Source organism: Cheilinus undulatus, linkage group 12 (assembly GCF_018320785.1).
Source record: "Cheilinus undulatus linkage group 12, ASM1832078v1, whole genome shotgun sequence".
In the NCBI taxonomy this organism is placed as follows: domain Eukaryota; kingdom Metazoa; phylum Chordata; class Actinopteri; order Labriformes; family Labridae; genus Cheilinus; species Cheilinus undulatus.
The window spans coordinates 10025992-10048899 of NC_054876.1; the positions used below are offsets into that span (position 1 = coordinate 10025992).

The following is a 22908-nucleotide window of genomic DNA, read 5'->3' on the forward strand; positions in this document are numbered from 1 at the left end:
GCTGGTGACGCTACCCTGGCTGCTCACTCTCACTGGTTGTTGTGGGTGCTTCGTCAGAAGCACTGCAACTTAGAATCATAAATACCAATCGTGTTTGATATTTATGACTCTTGGTCTGGGAGGCTCCAACGCAGTTTGGAGCAGTAAAACAATCATGCTGACATCACACACAAAACGATTATTCAGACAAATAGTGGTTTGTGACTAGGCTGTTGTTATATGTTTTATGTTTTTTAAACTAAATGTATTCTATTTCCTAATTATTGAACTAGACAATCATTATCCCCGCTGCCACCCCACCGCCACCCCCCCCTCATTGGAGGACAAATAACTTTATTCTAGTGAAAAAATACAATAATATAGGATTTTTAAGTTAAAAACTACTTTTATTTTATTGTTTTTAAATTGTTTAACTAAACAATTAGTCTGTTTTGTCATCTAAACCCGCCACCTCCTTCCTCATCGAGGACAAATAACTTTTTTCTAGTGAAAAAATCGAGTAATAAATGTTTTATTTTTTTTTTAACTATTTTGATTCTATTTTCTAATTATTAAACTAGACAATCATTATCTTTTATAATCTAAACCCGCCACCACCACCCTCATTTGAGGACAAATAACTTTATTTGAGTGAGAAAATATAATGATATACATTTTTTAATTTTCAAAACTATTACAAACTATTGTATTCTATTTTTTTCATTATTAAACCAGACAATCATGTCTTTTATAATCTAACCCCGCCGACACCACCCCCTCATCAGAGGACAAATAACCTTATTTTAGTGAAAAAAATACATGTGTATGTGTTTTCATTTTTTAAAAACTACTTTTATTCTATTTTTAACTATTGAACTAGACAATCATTATCCTTTATAATCTAAACCTGCCACTACCACCCTCATTAGAAGACAAACAACTTTATTTTAGAGAAAAAAGTACATGAATAGCCTATATGCGTTTTTATTTTTAAAACTACTTTTACTCTAAAATTATTTACTTTTAAAAAATGTTTTAAACTACTTTTATTCTATTGTTTTTTTACATCTAGACAATCATTATCTTTTTTAATCCTAAAGATAATGAGAATCCTGTCCTCACCTCTGCCTTTCCCTCTGCTTCTGTATCACCCTTGCCTCTCTTTCCCTCTTCTGTTGTAACACTCTCCCTGCTCTTTCTCTTTGCTTCTGCTCCTCTTAGGGCTGGACAATTAATTGCAAATTAGATTGAATCACAATATGGCCTGCTGCAATTTTCAAATCACAAAAGGTGCAATATTTCTTTAACCTGAAATTTGTGTCAAAATATCAATTTAAGACTTTTTTTGCAGCAGAGACGTTATGCATTACATATCATCCAATCATTTGCGGTGCATTTTTAGAATAGTGTACAAAAAAAAAAATCCTATTTTCTTCATTTTTGTATTGTTTTCTTATTAAATATGAGAATTATATAATAATACAAAAGTTCATATCCAGTTTGAAAAATGAGTTGAAATCATCACAATTAGACATTTGATATTAAAGTGTTCAACCCTAGTTTATTAATTAATATTGTGTTGGTTATAGTATGGAATGAATTATTGCTTGTTTTTTTGGAAAATACATGAGCTGAGAAACTTAAGAAATAATCATATATCAAATCGCAATATTGGGTTAAGAAATCTTAATTTTATTATTTTCCAGAAATCGTTCAGCCCTAGCTCCTCTCTCCTCCTACACCCAACTCACTATATCTTCCTGTAATATTTTATCCATATGCTCCACTGTCCAATGCCATGTCAATTTTTTTTCTGCTGTTGCTCCCTCTTCTTTCCATCCATCAGTATTGACTTAGTAGTCGCCCACTCTGTCTGCTTCTTGCTGTCCCTCTTCATCTGCTCCTGTATCTCCCCCTCTATTCACCTCAGCAGCCCCATTTCCTGTCTCACCTTCAACCACTCTGACTTCTTCATCCACTCACTTATTTCCTGTCCCTTTCTTTCCCTCTCCTCTTTCTTCTGAACAAAGTCTACTCCCTCTTCATTTTTCTTCCAAAGTCCCCTCTTTCTGATCTTTTCTTCTAAAGCTCCCCACAGCTTTGATGATGTTGTCTCTGCTGTGTTCCATGTACCAGAGCTTCAGTCTGGAAATGATGACCTGTCTCCCTCTCTCCTCTCTTTCCCTCTGCTCGTGTTTCTCCTCCTTCTCCCAACCCATGTCTTCCTGTAACCCTCCATCTATAACCTCCTCTTTTCCCATCTCCTCCTTGCTCTCACTCTTTTCCATCTCCTGGCTCTCCCTTTCTGCCTGCTCCTGGCTCTACCTCTTTTCTTGCTCCTTTCTGTCCCATTTTTCCTGCATCTGTCTATCCCTCTCTATCTGCTCCTATGTCTGCTCCTCTATCCACCTTTCCTGTGTCTCCTTTATCCACTCAATCAACTCCTCCCTCTCTCTCCCTGCTCCTGTCTCTCCTTCTGTCCCATACTATCCTGTTCCCAAATCCTTCTCCTGTCCACCCTCTCCTTGCTCTCCTCTCTTTCCCTCTGCTCCTGTTTCTCCTCCTGCTCCCAACCCTCTGTGTCTTCCTGTAACCCTCCATCTATATCCTCTTCTCTTCCCATCTCCTCCTTGCTCTCCCTCTCTGCCTGCTCCTGGCTCTCCCTCTTTTCTTGCTCCTTTCTGTCCCATTTTTCCTGCATCGGTCTGTCCCTCTCTATCTGCTCCTATGTCTGCCTCTCTAGTAACCTCTGCAGCCACCTTCCCTGTCTCCTTTATCCACTCAGTTATATCCTGTCCCTCTCTCTCTCTTCCATGGTCTTGTCTCTCCTCCTGCATCTGTCCCATATTATCCTGTTCACTCCTTTTCCTGTACATCCTTTCCTCTCTTTCCCTCTCCTTTTTGTCCCATTCTTCCCAAATCCTTCTATCCCTCTATCAGCAACTGTATGTCTCCCTCCATCCACCTTAGCAGCCCCATTTTCTGTCACCTTCAACCACTCTGACAGCTCATCCATCTTCTTCATCCACTCAATTATTTCTTGTCTCTTTCTGCTCCTGTCCTTCACTGTCCTCCTGCTCCTGTCTCTCCTTCTTCTCCCTCCTATGCCTCTCCTCTGACTCCTGTCTTAGTCCCTTCTCCTTCCTGATCTATTCTTTTAAAGCTTCCTGTTCCCTCTCCTCCCTCCTGCTCCTTCGCCTCTCTCTGTCATCTCCTGTCCTTTCATTCCTCTCTCTCTCTCTCTCTCTCTCTCTCAGTTACTTTCTATCAAGCTTCCTCAGCTTCACTCTCTCCTGCGTTTGTGTTAGTTCTCCATCCTGTAGTTCCAACTCTGTTCAGTAGGTGATTTCTCAGGCTTTATTGTTCTGAAAGATAATTTCCCAATGATGTATCAGTAAAACTGCAAAACTATTTTAACAAAAACATATTTTCATAGCATATTTGCAATCATTAGCTGAGCATGGCATACAGTTCAAGAAGGAAGATTTCAGAGACAAGAGTTCAGAGGACATTTTCAATGAAGCTACATTGAATGAAGCACGAAGGATATCAAAGAAATTAACAGTATAAAAATATTACTAATCCTATCAAACAGAAAACGCAAAGACCCAAACGATCACAACAAACAACATCGTGTGGCCGGGAAGCTTCGAGGACCCAGAGAGAGAAAATAGCGGGTCCCATACAAGAACTTTATACTCCTACTGTCCCTTTTTCATTCCCTTCTGTTGGTCATCAGGCGAATTTATTTTATTGCTCCCGAGTTGTTAAATGTTATTTTAAGACGTATGTCGGACTACATACGATTTATTGTTGTTCAAACATGAAATAGTCTTGTTTATTTCAGTTTCACGGTGCTCCATGATGTAAAAATTCTTCTGTGAAGACTTTGTTGTGGGCATCAGAGTGAACCGTGGACTCTTTAATGACCAGCAGGTACCGTATGTATACTCTTATCCAAACACACACTGACAAATATTATAGCTCTCGCCCCATCTTGTGGACTTAAATGGAACTACAGGAAAGGTGTGGATGATTGCAACAGCTATTCTCAGCAAATAAACAGGTGCATCTCAAAAAATTAGAATATCATGAAAAAGTTCAATATTTTTTGTCACTCTTTTCTGAAAGTGAAACCCATGTATTGTATCTTGTTACATAAAGAGTGAAATATTTCAAGCCTGTATTTCTTGAAATGTTGATGATTATGGCTTAAAGATAAGAAAACCCAAAAGTCAGTGTCTCAAAAAATTTGAATATGACATAAGATCAATTAAAAATGATCTTTTAAACAGAAATGTCAGGCTTCTAATAAGTATTTTCATTTCTTTGCCTTCAGTACTCAGTTGGGCCTCCTTTTGCATGAATTACATCCATGCGGTGTGGCATGGAGGCGGTCAGCCTGTGGCACTGCTCAGGTGTAATGGAAGCCCAGGTTGCTTTGATAGCGGCCTTCAGATCATCTGCATTGTTGGGTCTGGTGTCTCTCATCTTCCTCTTGACAATACCCCATACATTCTCTATGGGGATCAGGTCAGGCCAGGTGCTGGCCAATCAAGCACAGTAACACCATGGTCACTGAACAAGCTTTTGGTACCTTTGGCAGGCATAGTCATGCCTACAGTCTCAGTTTTAATGTGATTATTTAAGAGCTGAGTTGCAATCAGAATAAGGAGCGGTGAAATCGAGCAGCCCTGCTGTGAGTCATGAGGTCATGACAATAACCAGAATGACTCACTCTCTGACGAGCACATGCTCGACCAATAACCACGCTTCTGACGTGTTTTCAACCAATGAGAACAGTGGTGGGTTGGACATGTGTTGTACAGGGCGGGCCTTCTAACTGTATCTCAAGGCTTCTTATGTTGGCTAACTTCCCCTCACCATTCATTTTACTCACATGCGGGAGGAGGAGAACAACAACTGAAAAGGTTGGTCAACACTGTTTCTTTGTACACCAAAATAATCTAGAATGTTCATGCTCCTAATGTATGAATCTGACACAGTGCTTTCTACCTTTGCCTCTCAATTTATAGGATACTTCATGTGTTTGTTGGCCACATGTGGCTGTTGGCGCATTAGCCACCGAGCTAGTGCTAATGAGGTTATGTTAAATTCGAGAAACACGCTAAATGCATTTTAAAGCGGTAAGAGGGAAACTTGAAATGCATACACGGCGACCGAAGTAACTTGCATTGATGTGTCATTGGAGCACAATTAGTTCGCCCATGTTGAAGCCTTGTTAGCATTAGCATTTATAGCCTCCTAGCAGCCCGTGTTATTTTGGTGTTGCATGGATAACCGGAAATTGTGCGTCACAGCCCGCCTTTCTAGAACTGACCGTTAACTGAAGGCAACAGATCATAAACAAAGCGACATAATACATGAATACAACGGCGTTTTTCATTATTTATTCATATTTTCAGCCAAGAATCATTTCTGAAATGACAAATGTTTATAAGTTTTGCTTATACTGCTTATTTGGACCTGCAACGATGCTTGATAACTCAATAACAAAAGATTCCCGCTAAGATTTTTCTGCTCTTTTAGTTCAGTTGGTTCGTATTTCAACGGTCAAGTTAAGTATTTGGATATACTGAATGCAATAAAAAGTGGTTTCAGGTGACTTTAAATCGTGTAAAACTAGAGCCAGGGACCAATGATTTCACAGAATGTGAGTAAAACGTGTAGAAGGACAGCAGAAGATGAGAAATGAAGCTTTATTTGCGAGGATAACAAGATTTCATCAAGTCCTTCAAGGCTGAGTTTACTCCTAGGATTTATTGAATGTTTTGAAAATATCCGTGTATTAATTTCTTAATATAATCCTCCTTAAATGATGGAACTATATTTAAATATTTCTTAATATTACCATTACTGATAGCAAAACTGTCTAGGATGGAAATTCTGACTTCCATCTTGATTAGGTCTGAATGGGAAATGGTCTTATTGCATTATTTCAATGTTGCAGTTTAATTATGCTACACTTAAGTTCTTTATCTTCTGTTTTTTTCATCTAGCCAGAGCTATTTATCTGTATTATCTGCATGACATCAGCATTGGCAGATGTGAAAATGTCTGCCATTAACTGATATTATTAATATTTTGAGTCATTTCAATTTTTTTTATTATTGCATTAAAAGCAAAGATTATGTTTATACATGTCTCATTTAAAATGGGATTTTTATCAGGCAACTTTTCAACAAATGATTATTTAATAGTTGCACAATTTCTAGAACATAACTTTTCTAAAGCAAAAAAATATATATATTTTGAGCTGGTATCTTGATCTTTTTTTTTTTTTTATGAATCTAGAGGTAAATTTTACACTTCTTCGTCTTAACAGATTCATTGTGACCCAGTATGAATTGGCCACAGATTGTATACATTGATCTCAGCTCCTTGATAAAAATATAAGCCATATGTGTTGTACATGTAAAGTGAGTTTCAGAACATAAGCATAATTAGTTTGGTATTTACATCATGATTATTAAACCCAGTCACTCTTTGATTTTACAACCTCTGCATCACTTGGATTTCTTGAATTTAAACAATAGCTCCTGAAAACAAACTAAAAAATGAAAAAGATGTAGCTATATTAAGAGATGACCTGTGCTAACAAAAAGGATTACTTTCATAACTGAATTAAAATAACAAACCCTGAAACATTTACCACATGACAACTACAGGCAAACAAAAAGTTTAACGTGGCAGATGGCACACTGTAAATGCTTCATCAGTTTTTGTGTTTTCTTGATCGTGGGAAACAAAAAATGTGATTGAAATTTAAACTCAATTTATTGCCTGGCACTACTTTGTTAGCCGTATCCCTCCTGATACGACAAAAAGCTCCTTCTCTCAGATACGCTGATGAATTTCTTTCCAATGTCAAAAATGTGATAAAATGTGATTGAACTGCTGCTCATCCCATGAATTTCCACCTTCTTACAGAGGCTGTCTGGAAGTAATGAAACATATGTGAAATATGAGGAGAGAAATAGCAGCTGTGGTGTTTTTCCTGAAGAGGCTTGTGAAAAGAGGGGAGAAGTTGGAGTCAGAGAAGGTGGAGCTGTTTGTTGAGAGGCTGGCTGTCGCTCTGCAGGAGAAGTTCAAGGGTCATTGGTACCCTGAAAACCCAAGCAAAGGACAGGCATATAGGTACTGGACACCCCGCATTTTATGTCTTTTCACTGATGTGTACAGGTGCGGGGCCATTTACCTCAACTTGTTTCTGTGTGTTCTACAGGTGTATCCGTGTGAACCGGTTTCACAGGCAGGATCCAGAGCTTCTTCGGGCCTGCCATGAGAGCGGTGTTCAGTACAGGGACCTCGGACTGCCTCGTGAACTCACATTGTGGGTGGACCCTGGGGAGGTCTGCTGCAGGTGAGATTTCATCGCCATGTATTCTGTTGTTGTAGCAGTTAAGATGTTGTAGATTGCAGCTCTAGGATATTATAGATAACAGCATGACAGAGTTTACATTGCATAAAAAAAATCACCAAACAAAAGAGGCAGTTTTGCTGGGAAGTCTACAATGTCTTCACTGGAATTACAGAAAAAATGAGCACCTAAGATAATGATTGATGCTGGTTTCCAAAATTTGGTATTAATTTTGTATTGTAGACCTTTAACAATGTTGGACATTTCTCACTGTTTTGGACTCTCTTTCTGTAGATATGGAGAACAGAACCCTTGCTTCTCAGTGGCCAGTTTCTCTAATGATGAGGAGGAGGACAAAGATGTTGCAAAGAAGGTGACGAGCGCTTTGGAGAGGGTGACGTCAGACTATCACTCAGGTTCTTCATCTGATGAGGAGGGCATGCGCACCTCCCCCCTCACTGTTCCCAACAGCCGCTGTACTAAACAGGTACTTTTAAATACACTTCAGTGTTACAGAAGCTTCTAGGCAGGTTAATAAAAGAATGGCTCGCATGGGTCTCTTATGAACTTTAATGCATCGATGCTATGGTCTGTTTTTGACACTGTGTTTGCTTTTATCCCCTATATATTCTTTATATCCTTGGAATAATTGGGAGTAATATCCAAAGTACAGAGTAGAACAGTGATACTCAGCTGGTGGGTCAAGACCCAAAAGTGGGTTGCAGAACTGTATTCTTTGGGTTGCAGATGCATGCTTGAATGGGAAAAGTAACCATTTATTGCAAGAAGAGATGAATTAGTTGAAAAATTGATCAAACATTTAAATTTACTGAATTTCACAGTATAACAGGGTAAAATAAAAGGTATCAATGCATGCCCAATTAGGACTTCAGGACTTTTGTCGCCATGTTTTTTTCAGACACCTAGGTGCGACCCACTTTTGGGTCCTGACCCACCAGTTGAGAACCACTGCATTAGGAGATGCACAAGCATATCAGCTCAATATTAATATAAGCTGGGGATTCACAATATAACTGGAATGATGTTGGTATCGGCAGATGTGAACATTTCTGCTAATATTAACAGCTGATATTTTAGTTTTAAAGATCTCCCTTGAAATGCGTTAAGTGAGCCTCACACTACACGATAATTGTGCCAGTGGTTCTTAGAGATGCCTCACAGCAAGAAGGTTTCTTGTTGTACCACTCAGGGCCTTTCTGTGCAGTTTTCATGTTCTCCCCATGCGCGGGTGGGTTCTCTCCGGGTACTCCAGCTTCCTCCCACCACCAAATAAATGCTTGTTAGTATATTTGGTGACTCTAAATTGGCTGAGTGTGCCTGGTTGTCTTTCTCTTTATGCCAGCCCTGCTGTTGACTGGTGACCAGCCCAGGGTGAACCCCGCCTCTCACCCAGTGACAGCTGGGATAGGCTCTAGCCCCCTGTGACCCCAAACGACATAAGCAGTGTAGAAAATGGATTGATGGACATTTTAGAGGTTCAAATTTTTCAAGAATCTGGTTCTGTTGAGGTTGTGTTGGTGGATCCTGACTGGTCTAGAACAAGCATTTCCTATGATGCAGTTAATGATAGCCTTTTATTAATTCTTTTATTTTTGTTTTTAGACAATGAATCCTGCAGCTCCTACATGGCATCCGAAGAAGATGGTTCCAGGGAAAGGTCACATGGTTCCCCGGCCTCAGTACACATTCAGGCCTCGCAGCAGAGCTCCTCACACTTTAAGGCACACCCTGTGGGTCCCTCCAGGCCACCATGGAGGATACTGGGACACAAACCCACATCTGGCACACTGTTACAGTTAGAAATTATTGTGCTGGCTGATCACAATGGACTGAAGACAAGTTTAAGATGACTGACCAATGTTTTTAAACTGGAATTTTTATAGCTTAAATAATGTTTTTGACAGAAGTCATTTTTTTGCACTTTAGACCATTTGTTAGAGTTGAAATCTATCACTTGTATGGATTAGATATTGAAATTTTAATACTACACATGTAGACTCGATGTACTGTATTTTTCTTACCATGGGAGCAATGATGCAAGCCACCTAGTGTCCTTTGTGATGAAATGTTTTATTTATTCATAGTGTAGGATTGTCAGATGTATAGGCTTAAATTAATGGAGTTTTATTAAACACAGTTTCCAAGCATCATCATGCTTTATTTATTCTCATGGTGTTTTCTGTAACTTAACAACTGTTAATTGTAATGCTGGGGTTATGTTGTTCTTGCAGTAGTTTTATTTTTAACTACACGTTGACATTGTTGAAGAGAAATGAGTAAAACATGCACCAATATTTGAAATATTTTGACACTGTTTTGATGTAAAATGTATATTTGACTAAGAAATGTTTGTAGCACTACTCAAATGGTTTAATATGCATATTGTGATATTATTTAGCATAAATGTTCTGCTCACTAGAATATTTTTTAAGTTTATTCCTTGAATACTTTAAGAACTACAAATAAACTTTATTACACAGTGACTGTTTTGCGTGGCTCTAGAAATCATGTCAAATCAAACTTTTGAACTATATTCATAGTTTACATAATGGGATTTTATGTAGAATAGGGAAGAGATTGACTGATGGAGATAGTTCTAGTAACATCTATTTCTTCGACTGCTATTCCTTTATTTGGGTTTATGCTGCAGCCAAATCTAGCTTGATCTGTCATTACATTAAGTTTCCTAAAACAGATTTTATTTTGCTCAAAATTTGTTAACACAGCGGTTCCCAAACTTCTTCTGTCAAGACCCCTTCTTTGGCAGATTAGAATATCTTGTACCCCCACCGCTCACATACACATCAACACAAATATCAGCGTACAGCAATGGTTCTCAAGTGGTGGGTCGGGACCCAAAAGCAAATAAGTGCTTAGAGAAAAAGAATGTGGCAAAAAAGTCCGTAAAGAACAGTAGACCCAGGTGAACATACAACCATACTTATTTTTTTCAATTTTCCTGGTATCAGAAGTACAGTTCAACAGTTTTATCAGGATTTCAAACTATAAATCTCCTTTTCTCATGATGATAAAGCTAGGCTTCCCACGATAACGAGGTAATTCTTTGAAAAATTATCAGACTTTACATGCTATCTTGGTTAGTGTTAATTTTGGCAGCTATTTTTTTATTTTAGTCATTACATGAAATGCATTTTAGTTTTAGTCTAGTTTCAGTCCACGAAAACTGAAAACATTTCAGTCTAGTGTTAGTCCATAAAAAGTCCTCACATTTTAGTCATTACTTTTTGTCCAAGCATTTATTTTCTTGCCTAAATCTGGTTCTAAGTCATGGTAGTGTGTTCTATACACGCTGAGGTCCCTGCTTTCTACAGCTGAGAGGCAGAATAGCTACAGCTGCGTTGTTTTTGACAGATTTACCCACAGTGGAGAAATATGGAGTTTGAAACTACATTACATCTTAGTCTAGTTTTAGTCATCTTGATGAAATCTACACTTAGTTTTTGTCAATTTTAGTCATCACAGATCCATTTTTGTTAGTCTTAGTCTAGTTTTTGTCATGGATAAAAAGGCTGTCAATGAACATTTTTAGTCATAGTTTTAGTCGACGAAATTAACACTGACTTGGGAAATAAAAATAAGACATACATGCATGCCTTTCTTTAACCATGCGTTTTCAAACATGTTTTTGTCCCATCTCTTTGTTTAGTAATGTTTTGCTCCATCTTTGGTCCGGATTGCAACATTTTTCATGAAATCAACTTGAGTGGTTTAGTTGTTTTCTTAAAATTCGGTTACGATTTCTCATGAGGAGGTGGCTGTAGGTCCAGATGCCCAACCGTTTGAGAATTACTGATTTACAAAGAAAACCTTCATGCAGGGAGCATGTGAAAGGAAGATGTTTGGCTCTAACTGTACCGATAATTCTAAGGGAGAGAAACGAGGTATGGCTATTAAATAATGAAACTGTGCTTATGAGGATAAAACCAGGGGGTTCACAGTCACACTGAGTGTTATATATTAAAGGTTGGGTATTCATGCACAACTGCTATAAGCTGAGTGACGTCTTTAGTTCACTGCTAGCTACTGACCGGTGTCTACATGCTTTTGCTAAGGTGTTGGAAAAATTATGAGCTTAAAAGTCGAGTAATGCATTAACTTGAAATTTGAACAAAACAACCGATGAATCGTTTTGTACATTAACTGAGGGGTATGCAAGGCTGCCCATAAGGGGGGAGCCAGGGGAGAGTTTTCTGGGGCCCAGCCAAACTGGGGGCCCATGGAGGTCAGCAAAATCATGGTCCACTGTAAAGTGAAGCTGTGATCATATTTGTTATTTAACCTGAATGATGACCACTCTTATCAAAGCAACAAAAAAGGAATGCTGTTGTACAATATAGCCTTTTTTTCCCCAATGTAAACCCCTTTTCCTACAACAGAAATACCTTTTCATTTATGATCTTAGAAATGTGGATGGCCACACTGAACTAAATGATTAGAACAGTAATGCCAGACTTCATAGCAAGGCCATAATGTGCACAAATGTCAGAATGCATAAAAGAGCAGAAACTGAGAAAACTTTGAGAGAAAATAATAGGGTAATTGAGAAAATAGTAAAAAAAATGGCATGAGGTGGGATTAAAGGGCAAAAAGTGGCAAAAATGGGTAAAAAGTGGCAAAAAGAAGTTGCAGAAATGTGCAAAAACGAAGTGACTAAAAGTGGCTTAAATAGGTTAAAAGGAGCAGAAAAGTTGCAAAAATGGGCAATAAGTGGCGAAAAGCAAGGCGAAAACAGGCATGAAGCAGCAATGAGTGGCATAAAAAGATTCAATAGCAAGAAAAATGGGAGAAATGGCAAAATGTGTCTAAAATAGACAAAGAGTTGCAAAAAATGTTGCAGAAATGGGCAAAGGGTGGCAAAAAGGGGCAAACTGGGCAAAAAAAAGGCAAATGTGGGCAAAAAGTGGTTAAGAAAAGATAGCAAAAATGGATATAAAAGAGCAAAAGTGGGATGAAAGTGACAAAAAGGTTCAGAGAAAGTGGCAAAAAAATGAGTGGGAAGTTGCAGAATTGGGTTGAATGTGGTGAAGAGGGCCATTAAAAGATGTGGAAAAAAATGTTAAGAGACGTTATAAAGTTGCATGTATAAATGACTCCAACTACAGAAACCAGTAATTGTTTTACACACTTTTCAGCTCCGACATGAGAGAACTGTTAGCCAGGATGCTAGCTTCAATGCTACTGATGCAGCACACATGGACTGACATTATCATTAAAGCACAAGCACGGAGGGCCCAGTCATCGGGGTTTTCAGGGGCCCAGCCCATTCTGGGTGTATGGGGAAAACTGCATGTCACGAGCATGTGTGTTTGAATGGTACAAAAGATGTTTTTAAAGGCAGAAAGGATGTCCAAGATGGTGTACGTTCTGGGCACCCATCAACATCAAAACTTCATAAAACATTCAACATATTGAACAAATCATTCAAAAAGACTCAGTATAAGAATGACAGCAGAAATTATCTTTAGTGATAAAGAGACAGTTCGGCAAATTTTGCATGAAAAATTGAACAAGACAAAAGTGTGTGCCAAAGTTGTCCCAAAAATTCTGACTCCTGATCAAAAGAAAAAATGTAAGCAAAATGACTAGAACAGACCTACACATGTCACAAGTAGAAGAAACAGAGGAGAAAAGCCTGATTGATTTAGTATTGGAGTAATGTAGCTGGTGAACGACTTTAAACAGGATGAGTTGAAATTTAGCATTAATAGAACAGGATTTGATCCCTGCTAAACCTTTCACCCACAGCTCATCAGAGATCTCCACAACAGTTAACTCAAGCTTCTTTAATATGGAGAGATGTGGCTGCCAAAGAAAAAAGACCAACAAGATGTGATATTGTTTTTAGAATGAAAGTTTAGTCTTTATGTCATTTAACTTATGTTGTTGAGGTAGCGAATCAAATCAATCAAAGAGAAAGCCTGAAAAAGTTCCTGATTTGATGATAATGGAAACAAAATCACCTGAGGGAAGATGTCATTTTGACTAGTTGTACAAAAACACAAAGTGATTGTTGATATAGAGACCATTAACAGGGAAGAAGCCCCTGTCTGACCATCATATGAAAACAATATCCATCATATCTGGCCTAAACGAGGGGCTCGGACATATATGAGCTTAAGTTGGTAGTTCCAGGAGACCCAGCGCACCCTTTACCTGCTCAAGAATCTTACCTGTCATTTTTTCTTACCTTTGTCTTAACTCTTAATAAAGTGTACAATATGAGACAGAATCAAAAAATGTGAGTTTAAAAGGCCAAAATATGAGGGGGAAAAATATAAATCATGACTTAAAAGGTTACAATATGAGACAAAAGGCCAAAATTATGCATTGAAAAGGCCAAAATATGAAATAAAAATTCTAAATCCTGAGTTTAAGTTGCAATTGTAGGATGCAAAATTGAAATTTGGAAATGATAACACAAACTAATTTTATCTAATTGTTTTCACTGGTGACTCTAAATTTGATGACTTAAGGATAAGGTTTAGTTTACATTTGTATACTGGAGGAAATCTGCAGACCTCATACCGGTGGGCCAGTTATAGTTAAAATGTGATATGATCTTGCGGGCCAGATTTGGCACCCGGGCCTTAAGTTTGACACCCCTGACCTAGAGGCTCTAAGGATAAAGGTTAGGACCTACTGACACAGAGCACTGTGGAGGCTGTGGCTGCTTCTTCCCACCGCCAGAGGACGACAAGGGTCTTGCTTTAGTAAACAGCGTGTCACGTGACAGCCTGCGGCGCGCTCCGCTGTGCACCTGCAGAGAGGAGGAGGAGGAGGAGTGGAGTTTGGATGCTTCGGTGGAGCTGGGCTGCCGCTTCTCACTTGAATTCAGCACAAGTTATCGAAGCAAGTTTCAGAGAAGAGTAGGTGGAATATCTGGACCAGGAATGGAGCTGTGGATAGCGCGGGTCTGCTGTGTTTTTGTCAGCCTGTTTTCAGGTAAGTTTAATTGAACCAACGGCCGCTGTGTTACTTTGCTTGTCATGATTTTACACTGAAACTGCAGCGAGTAACGTTCAGTCTGTGTGGTCAGCCGAGCACAATAATGTTAGCCACTGGCACTGGCGTGGAAACTCGCTTTTTTCGACAAGTTTGAGATGTTGTTAACTGCTTTTAACGTTTTCATTACTTCAAATTAGTCTTGTTAACCCGTTCAACGCCCAACTTAATCTCATGTAAAACACTTACAGAAAATTCCCACTGGGGTGAAACTCGAACACAAGGTCAGTTGAACAGTTAGTTAGCTAGCACACCAAAACAACCGTCCGCCTGAAACCATACTAAATTTATCCAGTTACCGACTACTACAATCCCAAAGAGACCTACTGTACACTGGGATTGCTTTAAGGACAGATAAAGAAATATAAAGACGGAATAATAAACTTCAAGTGTAAGTGTTATGTTTTTTTTTATTGCAAGTATTTGTGATATTTTCTCTAAGCTTTAATTTTTCGTAATTAAGACCTAACTATGTTAATATAATAAGATGAATTTACTTCATTAAATGGTTATAAATGTGTTGGGTGATTATACCCCCAATTAGTAATTGAATGGTGGTCGATTTTGACGACTTTTCCCTGAAGAGTGTTATGGTTTAACGAGTGACCGTGTTAATTGGCGACTTCAGCCGAAAGCGTGCGTGCTTGACGTAATTGCAACACACGTTAGAGAGTTTATCCTTCCAACAGATATATCTGATAATTATTTTTGACAGCATAATCAGAATTTGAATAAGGATTTTTGTTACAACACTACACGTCTTCGGTATCTGCTTTAACCAGACGAGTCTACATTGAACATGGTCACTCTTTTAACCGTAACACCAGTATTTTTCTTCGTGTGAAGTCTGTCGCTTTATTGCCTGGTGGATAACACAATAGCTTGATCCGCTTTTTAAACCTGTAGCTGCGGGACTTCAAAGTGCTGCCCTGTTTTGTCTGCCATCTGCTGACCCCCTACCTCCCCCCCTTAAATCTCATGCAATCACATCTAACTTAACCACATGTTGACAGCTTTGTTTTGGTTAATTGCCGTATTCAAAGGTTTTAGAGTCAACAGCATTATTTGATGCAAGTTTTGACCCTGATTTTAGAAGGGGGTTTGTTGTTTGTTCATGCTGCAGGTGGGTAGATTAAAGCGTGGGTAGAGAAACCTTTGATCAGAATAGTTATTTTTAAACCATCCTTGCTTGCGCTCATTTATAGGCAGGGATTTAAAGGTGAAATTGAGGTACTCTTATGTCTTATAACTTGGGTTATGGCAAGTCATATTTCTTTTTTTTTGTTCTTGCTTTGGGAAAGATAGGAATCAGGAATTATGCTGCTGACAAGTCTTGATTTTGTGATGTGGAAAAGGACAGGGCTGGTAAAATATTCCAGTTTTTCTTTTTATTTGATTTTGAAACTTGTGGTTGATTTGATCCTGTGTCATCAGGGCATTGATCAAAACATTTCCTCTGTCAATTTATTTAAAATTTCCTTAAGTTCAAGTCAGTGAGGATGATGCTGTTGGCAATTATGAGTCTTCATTTTCCACTCTTTTGTTGATTGCATTAACTCTAATTGTAAGCACATGGGTGTGGCTGTTTAGTGTCCTGGAATCTACACTGAAACCAGCCGATCACTCCTCCACCCACTCAAAACAATAATGTGAAACTTTTTTCGAAAGGATCATCCTTTGGCTTCAGTCTGTGGCTGACATATTGAAATATTTTCTGTGGTTTTAATGGGAAGCCACAGAGGCATGGTCAGGGAAATGACATTCCAGGATACTGATTAGTGAGAAACCGCATGTAATGAAGTGGCTCTTTGTTAGGGATCATCCAGCACATCTCCTCATGCAAAAAGCTGGGGCACTGTGGCTAATATAAGGTTTACATAGTGTTTGTGTTGTTTAGCTGTCTTTTGTCCCATGATTCACATCGTTGTGTCCACTCGTTTGGGCTCATTACCATCTTAATAGCATCATGGCCTCGTCATTTGGGCGCTGTTCCACTTCAGCAGACAAAAACAGTGTCTGCCAGACTGGAAGCATTTTTTTACATGGCGGAGAAGCACACAACAATGTGCCAACCTCTCTTAAATGGAAAAATAACAGGGAGGATCTTTCTGCTCTATTTTCTTTGCTCTCTTTGACCATGCTGCGTGGAATATCATATCCAAAGATTTGAAGTAGACAGATAACTGTATTCCTTAATGTTAGAGTCGGTGTAGTAAGCTCAGGCCTCATATTATTAAAGTCATTTTGGTCTTTTCTCATTGTCATTATAGGTGGAGATGTTCCAATACAATTTTTTTCTTCCTGATACTGATACCAGAGCATTGAGTATCAGCTACTAAGTACCAATCCAGTACCAGCGTAAACTTTGTGGACTGGCTGTGCTGTGAAAAACTGGCTCATCGTTATTTTAGTCCTATAGTAAACTCATTACATGGCTCAACACAGTCATATTGTACAGCCTCTCTGTGACACTTAAAGTGTTTTTTTTCTGTGGCAAATTATTGTGAGTTCTACCGGTAAAGACCAAAACAACAATGATACAGATGGCCACATAACAGCCTCTCTGTTTATCTTTCTCTCTTTCTCCCTATCGTGAGCTCTTCAAGACATTGAATATTGGACCTACCCATGTAGGTTTAATCATTAAAGTCTCCCAAAAGTCCCCCAAGTTCCAGGCTCTTCAGAAAAGCTTCCATAAGGGCTGCAAAGGCATAGATAGTGTCATTGGAACTTTGCAACAGTTAGCATCAAGAGAACTAAAAGTAATGAGTCATAATTTATTGTTAAGACGTTTTTTAACGTTTATTAACTAAAACTGTGTCTAATTGGTGCATAAACAAGATGCATGTTGCATTTGAAACCTGGGTTCTCTTAAACCATATATCCACTTACAGCCTTTAAAACATATTAGCATATATCTTTGACCCCATCTGCTTTCACATCCAGAGGCTTTTTGAAAAAAGAGCAGAGAAGTTGAGGTGAGGGATGAGAAGCTGACTTGTCTCATAGCTCCTCCGTGTCCTCTTGCTCATTGTTATATTATGCAACTTTTCTGCTTTGTGTGTTTTGTCATGTCTGCTTCTTCATTTGTTGTACTAATACTTAGCAAACAGTTAGTAGCATTACCTCCACCTGGATTGGGGTGTGGATATTATGTTGAGGCCTTGTGTGTTTACCTTTTTTCTCCATTCAGGCATATCTGTTCCGTGACTGAACAGTGATTCACAAACTGTGACGTTCAGGAGGAACACAAATACAGTTGCACCCCTGGTATTAGGAAAAATGAGAAAAATATTTCTCATCATTACATATATAATTTCTATCCTGCATAATCTTTAGGTTTTGAAATATCTCCTTTTTTATAAGAAGAGTGCAAAAGCCCTTTGGTAGTTTCTGTTGAAATACAGTGTTTACCAGAGGTTGACCAATTATCATTGTGGCTGACTATTGGGACCAATTTTCAGCATATGGCTGATTATCTAAATCTTCATATTATTGCATAGATCATCAGTATTAAAATGTGCACAACTCTGGCTCCATTGTGAGGCGCATCTTCCCCTATGGCTCGGTTTTCTCTCTTCACGGTCTTACCTAATTTACAGCCCACAACACTATCCGACTGGCTAAACATCATATGTGTAATATCCAATCAACATGGAAGACTGAGTACTACTGACACATACTGGTTCCAAATATTGGTTATTGGTTTTATGACATAATGGTAATTGGTAGCAGCTCTAAAAAAGTCTTTATCAGCTGACCTTTAGTGCTAGCATTTTAAGTTTTGCTTATTGTGATGATGTTTACTTCATAATGACGCTAAAATCTGTCAACCCTTAAGCTCATGTGAGTTTTGTAAAGCTATGCTTTAGCCATTATGGTTTTTACCTTATATTCATTTAAACAGGATTGTGCAAACTATCTGCAGGAGCCAGTTTTTGGCTCCTGTTTGTTTTCATTCCTTTGTTAAACAGCATGAAAGAACATGCTGTGAGGTTATCAATGAACCTAAAACATGCTGACCTAAAGGTCTGAAGTCTGAGCTTTTTGCGTCCAAAGCATGAAGACTTTGTCGACTGAATTCCTTCTTGTAAGAAAACTTTGTGAATGTTTTAAACACAGTGTTGTTTTGAAAATATTTTACTTACAGGACTCCCTTTTTAATTCCCCTGTTGGGGATTTTAAAAGGAGATAAAGAGAAAAACTGTTAATGTGGGTTTGGCGCTTACTTTCATCATTGGGATCAGATGCTGTTACTCACACCGCTTCATTCAAAGGCGGACACATGACAGTACTTCTACTTTCAGTATCGTTAAGAAGTTTACTTCAACGGAAAACACTTCACACATCAAAAATGCGCTGAAATTTACTCGCCGCTCCAGGGTTTCTGCTGAAAACTTTCTGTTTCTTCTGCCTGCCATCAAAGAGCTTTTCCAGGAAACACTGAGTCTGTCGGTTAGTTTGTCCTGCCTGGTCTGTCTGTCCCCTCCTTCTCTCTATTAGTGGATATCGCTCAATGTTCTTTTGGCAGGGAGTCTATATTGTGTTGTAAGATCCTTTTCTACAGTGCTGTTTGACCTGCCCTAGTGCTCTCTGTACCCTCCTCCTCTCTGGCTGTGTGGGTCATCAGTAAGGCCTCTGACCTCAGGGAAACAGAAACCTGGTGAATCTCTGAGCAGGCGCACAGCACAGTTACCTGATAAGGCGACAACCAGAGGAGCTGGTTGCTTGGTTACCTTTTGAAAACAGATCCAGGGAGTGTACTTCTCTGTGTATGTGTGGCTTCCTCTGAAAATTTACCCTCCCCCTTGCCTGTATTCAGTTATCTTTTTTTATTTTGCACAATGGCTGCTGCAGATGTATTGGGTATCTGACTACTAAAGTGGTTTTCATGAGTAAATGCTTTGCAAGGAATGACTATTACAGCTTTGTGTGTTCCGATAAAGGACCTGTGGAGAGAGTTACAACCAGAGAGAGAGGGGTAGAGACATGGACTAAGCCATTGTCATTGGCCCCATGCAGACAGCAATGACTTCAGGTCACAGTCACTTGTCATGACCCAGCAGTCAAACCCCTTTACCTCCCGGTGTCTGAAACATGCTGCAGCCACAGATTCACCCCCAACCAAGCAGCCACCCACTCCGCCTGCAGCCGCTTGTCCTTGGAAATTAAAGAGGAACATGTAGAATTGGATCACACTCTGGGGACACTGCTTTTGTCCTCCACAATTTCACGACAGGGACGAGCCAGCATGAATATTCACAGCCGTAGACATTAATATTTTAGCATGCCAGTCCTGTGCCAACTCCTGTTCACCTACGCAGGAGTGTGAAACGCTGATCCCGCCGTTACCGCGCCACATTACCAACACCTTCTTCCCTCATTTCCCCCCTCCATTTCATTTTTGAATTACTGAATGAACAAATTGCAGCCTGTGGGAGAATTGCTGAAAATGATTAATAGTGGTGCTTGTTTCTGAGTCCTTTTAATGGCCGTTCAGCCACTCGGTATTCAGAGCTCATTCTCTTTTCACAGGTAGGAGGTAAAAATGCATGCTGGTTTGCTGCCAATGCATTCTTGTGGAGAGATAAATTGGAAAGATTATACCTGAATCCTGTCAGCCATAAAGTCAATGTTACATTGACAGATTTTTATATGCCTTCTAACTTCTATGACACTTGAGCTCCATTATTGACCCAGTCATAGAAGCAGGGGACCTCAGGCATGCAGATTATATGCAGTGATATCCAATAAGCTTTTCTCTGGAGGGATTTGTTTAAGTGACACCAATTAGTGGTTGATCAGTTCTGAAAGGTCATTCTGTAGTGTGTATGTGCGACCTAGGGGACCATGACTTATTGCTTCAGTCTGCTGCTTGGTCAATTTGCTGTTTTTTTTTTTTTTCCAAACAACCAACCATGACTCAGAAAACAAGGAAAGTGGGAAAAAACGCTCTCTGTAAGAAGCTAAAACCACCAAGTTTCTGTGACTTTTCTTAATACCAGATTTAGGGTTCAAGGTCTATTTGTTGGGCTTTTTTATTACTCGGAGTTGTACAGTAAAAAAGAAAGCTGCAGCTCCCTTAAATGAAACAAAAACATAGAAACATTTTCATAATGTAATGCAGAGGATGAATCAAGGACGGATGATAAGCAGGGTGAAAAAAGTTGCATAAGTGGGCTTTGTCATTGACTACATTTAAACTTCTACATGCTGTCTTAAAAATGTACAACTTGTACTTCTCATAGAGCCACTGAACTTTATCATGTGCTTAAAATGAGTTCAATATTGCAGTTGTCTCATTCATTACCTAATGATGGTGTAATCCATTAATTACAAATTATATGTTGAAGGCTAGATATTAACCTCCTGGTGGTCCGATATGTTTTCTCTCATGTGCAGTTAATCAGTATTGCATCCTAGCCAGTTGAAATGATGGGAGTGCTTTTGTACTGGGTAATTAAAGTCATTTCTTACCTGTAAATGCGCCTCTGATAAGAATGTTAGAGTGGAAAGACTTCTGGTGTGCTTTTAAAAATTAAAACGGATCTGTTTTTACCATGATAAGACTCTATGTGTTTTCAAACAGTGTTTTTCTTTGCAATTATTTGCCCCCCCAGCTCTTCTATGCAAGCAAATTTTTGACAAAATGAAAGATTATAAATATAACTAATGTGTTACTTTTTTGGTCTCTGAACCTAGTGGATGGACCTAGAACAATGTAAAATAACTTGCAGAATTTTTTACACAAATGAAAACTTAATTATTCAAAATATATGCCCTCATGTATAGATACTGGAAAAATGTAGTTGGTAATCCTGATTAATTATCATCTAAATATCAATCAAAATAGTCACAATTATAACCTCTTTTTAACTTGTTTTGGACTCTTTGGTTACGGTTCGTATTAACCATCTCTTAAGTTTGCTATCAATTTCCCTCTTGCAGCCACGTTCAGGGAGGTTGGCTACCTTAAATTCCTGAATAATATTTTCAACTGTAGTCACAGGAACATCAGGCAGCTTGGAGGTAGTCTTATAACCTTTACCTTTAACATGCTGGTCTATAATTTTCTTTCTAATCTCCTGGGACAACTGTCTCCTTAGCTTTCTGTGATCCATGTTTAGTGTGGTTCATACCATGATACCAAACAAAGATGATTCTGTTGAACCATAACTCAAAAGCAATGTCTGATTTTCATTAGTTGTCCACTTGTGTATGTCAGCTGTGAATATCTGCTTTGTACTCAATAAGTTAGTAGAGTTTTAGGCAGGAACAACTGATCTACACAAACTTTAAAGTATGTTTTAAGACCTTAATTTTTTTTGTCCATCTGCAAACTTTAAACAGTGTTTTAAGGTTTGAATCTGTGGGTCCTAACTACTTTTGTATACTGGTACTGGCTAAATTGTAAATATTGGCATGTCAGATATTGACAAATCCAATATTTTGTATCCCAAACAATGTTATTTTCTTTAATCAAGCTGCTCTTAAACATGTGACTGTTGACTCTGTGGACAGGAGTCTGTAGTGCCAGTAGTTTGTGGACACTTTACTAAAGCAGACCTCACTTCTGATGTACTTTTCTCACAAACCCCATGTGGAGGCTATTTGATAATGCTGTTTCATAACAATCATCCTTAACTATTGCCAGCTATAGCAGCATGCAGCTGCAGAAAATTATTCAGTTTTAACACGAGACAACCCAACTCAATTGGCATATAGTAGGAATATACCAGCTGACTTCTTGCTATTTCTCTCTCTTCTGCTCTGTCTCTCGCATATGCTCATGAAGATGATCATGTCATCACCACAAAACATCTCTACAGTTACTCTTCAGCTGTACTTCATTTACTCGGGTGGCTTGCTGGAGTGTAGACTATGTGGGAAAAACTGTCCCCAGCTTTCAGTTCTTCAAGTGACCCAGATCTCATTAAGTGGGCTGATTAGAGTTAGACAAAAGATAAAAGAGAAAGATTGTCCAGCCCTAGTATCTTCAGTATGACTGTTGAAACACTCAGAGTTTGTGTTAAACAATGACTGTGCTGAGGCAGAGACATTTCCTCTGTATCCATGTTACCTATCAGTTAAAACAAGGTCACTGCAGCTCTGGTTCTCTCCGCCCTCCTGAGTCCATCGGTCATCATCACGGCGCCACACTGTTCGACGATAAACAGCCTCAAAGCACATTCATCACTTAGCCACTTGATGCCCAGCTCTGCAGCTCCCACAATGCCCTCTGCTCCTAATGAGGAATAATGGGCTCTGTGACAAATAAGCTGTTCACTGTGATGATAATAATGGTTTTTACATACCTCATATCTCAAGTGAACATCGCCAGAATACCATTTTTCTGCAGATAAACGGCCCAGGAGCAGAGAAGGTGCAGCACAGCAGGAAGTGAAGGAGATTTGAAGGAGTTTCTTACAAAATAAGGTTCAATTATATGGAAAAATGATACTGGAATTCATTAAAAAGCTGAAAAGAAGTGTGCTTTACGCTAA

The 22908-nt window shown here is 38.9% G+C and overlaps 2 protein-coding genes across 2 annotated transcripts in view; both read left to right on the forward strand.

The window, feature by feature from the left end:
• Positions 1-4823: 4823 nt before the first annotated feature.
• On the forward strand, positions 4824-9864 carry btg3 (B-cell translocation gene 3). The gene is made up of 5 exons (XM_041801433.1): positions 4824-4910; positions 6931-7137; positions 7226-7363; positions 7655-7847; positions 8984-9864. The coding sequence occupies exons 2-5, from the start codon at positions 6965-6967 to the stop codon at positions 9179-9181; spliced, it is 702 nt and encodes a 233-aa protein (XP_041657367.1). The 5' UTR covers positions 4824-4910; positions 6931-6964; the 3' UTR covers positions 9182-9864.
• Positions 9865-14191: 4327 nt separating this feature from the next.
• The window catches only part of cxadr (CXADR Ig-like cell adhesion molecule), a 96697-nt gene continuing 87980 nt past the window's right edge, over positions 14192-22908 (forward strand). The window contains exon 1 of the mRNA XM_041801150.1: positions 14192-14344. Within this exon, the coding sequence (XP_041657084.1) occupies positions 14293-14344 (52 nt within the window). The 5' untranslated portion in view covers positions 14192-14292. The remainder of the gene's footprint in view (positions 14345-22908) is intronic.

Bases quoted from the DNA above. Each gene is read 5' to 3' on its own strand.
- btg3 (XM_041801433.1), top strand. From the start codon at position 6,965: ATGAGGAGAGAAATAGCAGCTGTGGTGTTTTTCCTGAAGAGGCTTGTG. The intron at 7,364-7,654 runs GTGAGATTTCAT...CTCTTTCTGTAG, and splicing joins CCTGGGGAGGTCTGCTGCAG to ATATGGAGAACAGAACCCTT. The intron at 7,848-8,983 runs GTACTTTTAAAT...TTTTGTTTTTAG, and splicing joins ACAGCCGCTGTACTAAACAG to ACAATGAATCCTGCAGCTCC.